The sequence below is a fragment of the Cucurbita moschata genome, unplaced genomic scaffold (assembly GCF_002738365.1).
Source record: "Cucurbita moschata cultivar Rifu unplaced genomic scaffold, Cmos_1.0 Cmo_Scf00002, whole genome shotgun sequence".
Taxonomy (NCBI): Eukaryota; Viridiplantae; Streptophyta; class Magnoliopsida; order Cucurbitales; family Cucurbitaceae; genus Cucurbita; species Cucurbita moschata.
The window spans coordinates 4,457,780-4,462,294 of NW_019268518.1; the positions used below are offsets into that span (position 1 = coordinate 4,457,780).

Sequence of the window (4,515 nt, forward strand, 5' to 3'; positions counted from 1 at the left end):
ATATAGATGCATGTATTTATTTTGTAATTAACCGTAATATTATCTTCATTTTTTTTATTGAAGAAATATGGTAAAACTTAATTAATTAATTAATTATTTTTTTGGTTAAAAAGACAGTTAATTAAATGACCAAAATATGGTTAATTAATTTAGTAATTTTCTATTTTGTTACTCTACCTTTGTCAACAAAATAAAAAATAATAATAATAAATAAAACACAAATTTGTGGTACTCGGTCGGTCAATAAAATCTAAACTTTTGTCGTTTAATTTAAAGAAAATAACTCATCTTGTCGTGGAGTGTCGTGATAATGATATAAGTATATCTCAAAGGTAATTCATGGATAAGATATTTTAATTTAATATCTTTCCCAATTCTCGCTTTCAATTGTACGTTTTGTAAATAAAAAAGAACTAAATTTGTCGTATATTGTCGGACGATAAAATCTAAAATTTTGTCGTTGAGTCGTTTAGTTGAAAGGAAATAATATGTTTGTCGTGGAGTGTCGTGATAATGATATTAGTAAATCTAAAAGGTTATCGATTGACAAATTTTTTTTAATTTAATATATTCTTTAATTCTCGATGTTAATTATACGTTTTGTCGTATCTTGTCGGATAATAAAATCTAGACTTTTGTCGTTTAATTTAAAGGAAATAATATATTTTGTCGTGTAGTATCGTGATAATGATACTAGTAGATCTTATTGTTAATTAGCTGAGCGTTTTTTTATTTCTCGCTTTAAGTTGTATGTTTGTCAACAAATAGAAAAACAATTTTGTCGTATTCTTGAACGATAAAATCTAAACTTTTGTCGTTTAGTTGATTTATCTAGTTTGAGTTTAAACCTAACTTTAATATTTTCTTAATATATTTTAACACAAAGTTAAATTCATTTGAAACGTAGTTCTTCAAGTAAATAATTTAAAATTAGATGCGTTGCCTAGTTCTGCGTTATATATCGTCATCACCCTCACAGTTTTAAAACCGTCTACTAGGGATAGGTTTCCACACCCTTATAAGAAATACCTTTTTGGGGACCAATGTCCTTACTGGCACATTACTTGGTGTCCGCTTATATCATTTTGTAACAGCTAAGCCCACTGCTAACAAATATTATTCGCTTTGCCTCGTTACCGTCTCCCTCTCCAACCACGTGGGATCTCACAATAGTCTTTCAAATTTTATACGATTTGAGAAAAATGCGACTGAAATGTACTCGCATCTTACGCTACCAGATACATAAACCGTGAGTCAAGTTCATCGTTTCTAAGTGTTTTTAGGAGCTTACAAAAAAAACAAAGTTTTATTTTTTAGATTATGTCGATGAAAATTCATGTTCAATTCACACATCGTCTAAACTCAATTCGATCTTCTTCATGTTAGTAAGGCTTGCTCTTCAATTTCATAATAATAAGAACACTCATACTCATACAACGAGCACAAAATACAAATCGTCCCGAAAGGAAACCGTCTTGTCCGAACCCATAAAACTTGTTTCCATTACTATTATTTTTCGTGATATGATACATATATTGTTGTCCATTACGTTTGTTCTATAACTCTATTATTCTTCAATTCTCTACTTATTATAGTCTTATTCAAGAACATGACCATTTTGAGGGCATTCCTTGAGGAACTCACCACTTTGGAAGTTCGAAATACATAAGAGGGAGATGGTTCAATGAGACATGTCGTTCGTCTTCCTCTCCGACCATTTTGTTCGGATTGCAGATCGACATGTCGTCTCGTCCATTCTTAACCCACAACAAAACCGAAAGCTTAAAAACACTGACACAAACTGTAATACGCAGTAGTAGGACAACTTAGAAGGGCATCACAAGCACATAGTGCCTAGACTTGATCATCGCGACCCACTTTGGCAGTGGCCTGTGGCTTCTCAAGTTGGGGCTTCTGTTGGTCCATCTCCACGTTGGATCCATCGCTCGTGGGCTTCTTCTCTGGCCTTGGCTGCCGACCTCGGTAGATCATGTAGAGAATCAATTGGAGCGCTCCCAAGCCACAGCCGAACCCATTTGGCACCTACATGCACCTCAATTATTGCATTTACAAACAAACCACCTTTTCCCGCCATCTTAATTAACATATACTTTCAATCAAGAACTCAATCATTCACATAAACATCCAATCAACTAAACATATACTTTCGATTCAGAATTCAGAGATTCAAATATCCCGTTGAAGATAGAGAGTGTATGGGGATGTATATATGCATGGATTGTTATGGTATTGTAACCATGCAAAAAAGCCAAATGAATGAAGTTGAAAATAAGGGTGTTCATATGGTCAGAACACTCGACCAACATGGACTACACAATCCAAACTATAGAAATGTTTATATGGTCCGAACACTCGACCAACATGGACTACCCAATTCAAACTATAGAAATCGGACTGAATTAGTTTTTTTTTCCACTTTAGGTTGAATAAATTATTGGAAAACCAAAAATTCAATCATGGCCGACTAACTTAAAAATAAAGTTACAATCCAATCCAATTCTATTTCATTTAATATTAAGAATATTTAATTTTATAATTATGGTTGGTTATGTGCTATTATCTATAATCTTTAAATTTGGCGAGATTTCAATTATTAATATATAATAAATAATAAAAGGTATGATAAATAAGTAAAAAAAAAATTTAAGAAAGAGTTGAAAAACAATAAAAAAAAAACACGGCCCAATCTAAGAGGAGGGTTGGACTGTGAACTCCACCAGAATTGTTGGGTCATCAACCCAATCAACTTAATCTTAGAAATTCAGATTCATCAATCCAATCAACTTAATCTTAGAAATTCAGATTGATGTAGAAGATTATTGGAGTGAATAATACTTACAGCAAGGAAAGGGTCGTGACCAAGAAGGCCATATATGAACCAACAGGTGCCACACAAGAACACGAACAGCGACAGAAAAAATGGCATGAACTCGATGCTCTTCGTCTTTATCACTGTTCTCTGTACACCACAAACATCAAATCAAATTTCCATTTCTTCTATTTCAAAAATGTTTTTACTCCAATTTTTTACCATTTCATCATTCATTTATTACCTTCGGTAAAAAAAACGTCAGCAGAAAGCGCTTGAGATTCTTACCTTTTAAAGCAATAAATAGAAAAGAAGTTCTGCGAAAAAAATTGACTTACCATTATGGATAGTGGCGAGCCGTACATAATGATTGAAAATACCAAAGCAACCAAACCACAGAACACCTTACGGTTTTTGCCGTGCAAAGCAAAAACCGACACCAACGCAACGCTCACGAACGCGCCTATCGCTATCGCAAACAGCGCTCCCATTTTCGCCTTCTCCTTCTTCGAAACGTAGAATATGAAGATCAACACGTACACGATCTCTATCAACGCTCCTGTTCCGTTGATCGACGTAACCAATATATTGTGTGGCGACACAAACGGCAGGCCGTACCTTCATCATTTTTCAAAAATCAGATTCGTTCAAAACAGAGAGAGTTCGGAATTTGAAATCTGAAGGAGTACCAAGCGGAAAGAAGACAATTAAGCATCGTCATAACATAAGGAATGCCGGAGAATTGCTCAGTCGATTTGCTTTTGATGATTCTCTTGAAAGTAATTCTAAGAAATCGAGTCAAATCCAGAGCCGATTAGGTTAAGAAACAGAAAATCGGAAGAGGAAATCGCAGCCAAGAACATGCAAGAACAAAAAAAAAACAGAGAAACAGAGGCTTATTGTACATACATTGGCGATAAGAACAGAAACAGAGCAGTCGCGTTTCCTGCAAATCGAAACAAAAAGCAAATTGGAAACGATGAATAGATCAACAAACTCGGAAATAAAAAAACGGTGAGTAAACGAACCGAGAGCACCGAAGAAGAAGAAGAGAATGTCCATTTCGTCGATCTGGTTAAGGTGAAAAAGAACAGAAGGAGTAGGAAATGAAGACCGCCGGAAAGAGAAGGGCGGCGTAGAGGAGGAGGAGGAGGAGGAGGAGGAGCGCCGGAAGAGAAGGGCGGCGTAGAGAGGAAGAAGGAGGAGTTTATATAGGGAGAGAAATGGATGGATAAGTAAATTTTCAGTAAAAAAAAAAAAATTACTGACAGTAATTGGTTTTATTCTTATCCACTTGCTCAGTTGCTTCTACACTTGCTACAAGCAAACAAGAACAATGTGAGTGTTCTTTGTTCTTTTTTTTAAAACCTTTTTAATTGCTTTTACCCATTTAATTAAATTACATAATATTTTCTAATAAAACATTATCATTTTTAGTCCCATTTTTAAAAAACCATAAATGAAAGGTAAATAATATAATAAAATTAGTGTTTATTAACTTAATTTAAAAAGATAAAAATTAGAATTTAATGAATATTTGAAAGATATTATTATACTAAAATTCAGGTATTTAATTATTAAACAATAAAAAAAATAAATATTTTGGAGGTGAAATTATTAAAATGGCGTTCCTCGTGCATTTTAAATGATATTTAATTATTACGACAAAAATTAGGTATTTTTCA

The 4,515-nt window shown here is 33.6% G+C and overlaps 1 protein-coding gene across 1 annotated transcript; it reads right to left on the bottom strand.

Moving 5' to 3' along the window:
* Positions 1-1,472: 1,472 nt before the first annotated feature.
* On the bottom strand, positions 1,473-4,035 carry LOC111430765 (bidirectional sugar transporter SWEET1-like). Its single transcript, XM_023067172.1, has 6 exons — positions 3,859-4,035; positions 3,740-3,776; positions 3,520-3,615; positions 3,169-3,448; positions 2,861-2,980; positions 1,473-2,043 (listed from the first exon to the last, which is right to left on the bottom strand). Exons 1-6 carry the CDS (start codon positions 3,890-3,892, stop codon positions 1,855-1,857), a joined length of 756 nt encoding a protein of 251 aa, XP_022922940.1. The 5' UTR covers positions 3,893-4,035; the 3' UTR covers positions 1,473-1,854.
* Positions 4,036-4,515: the final 480 nt, after the last annotated feature.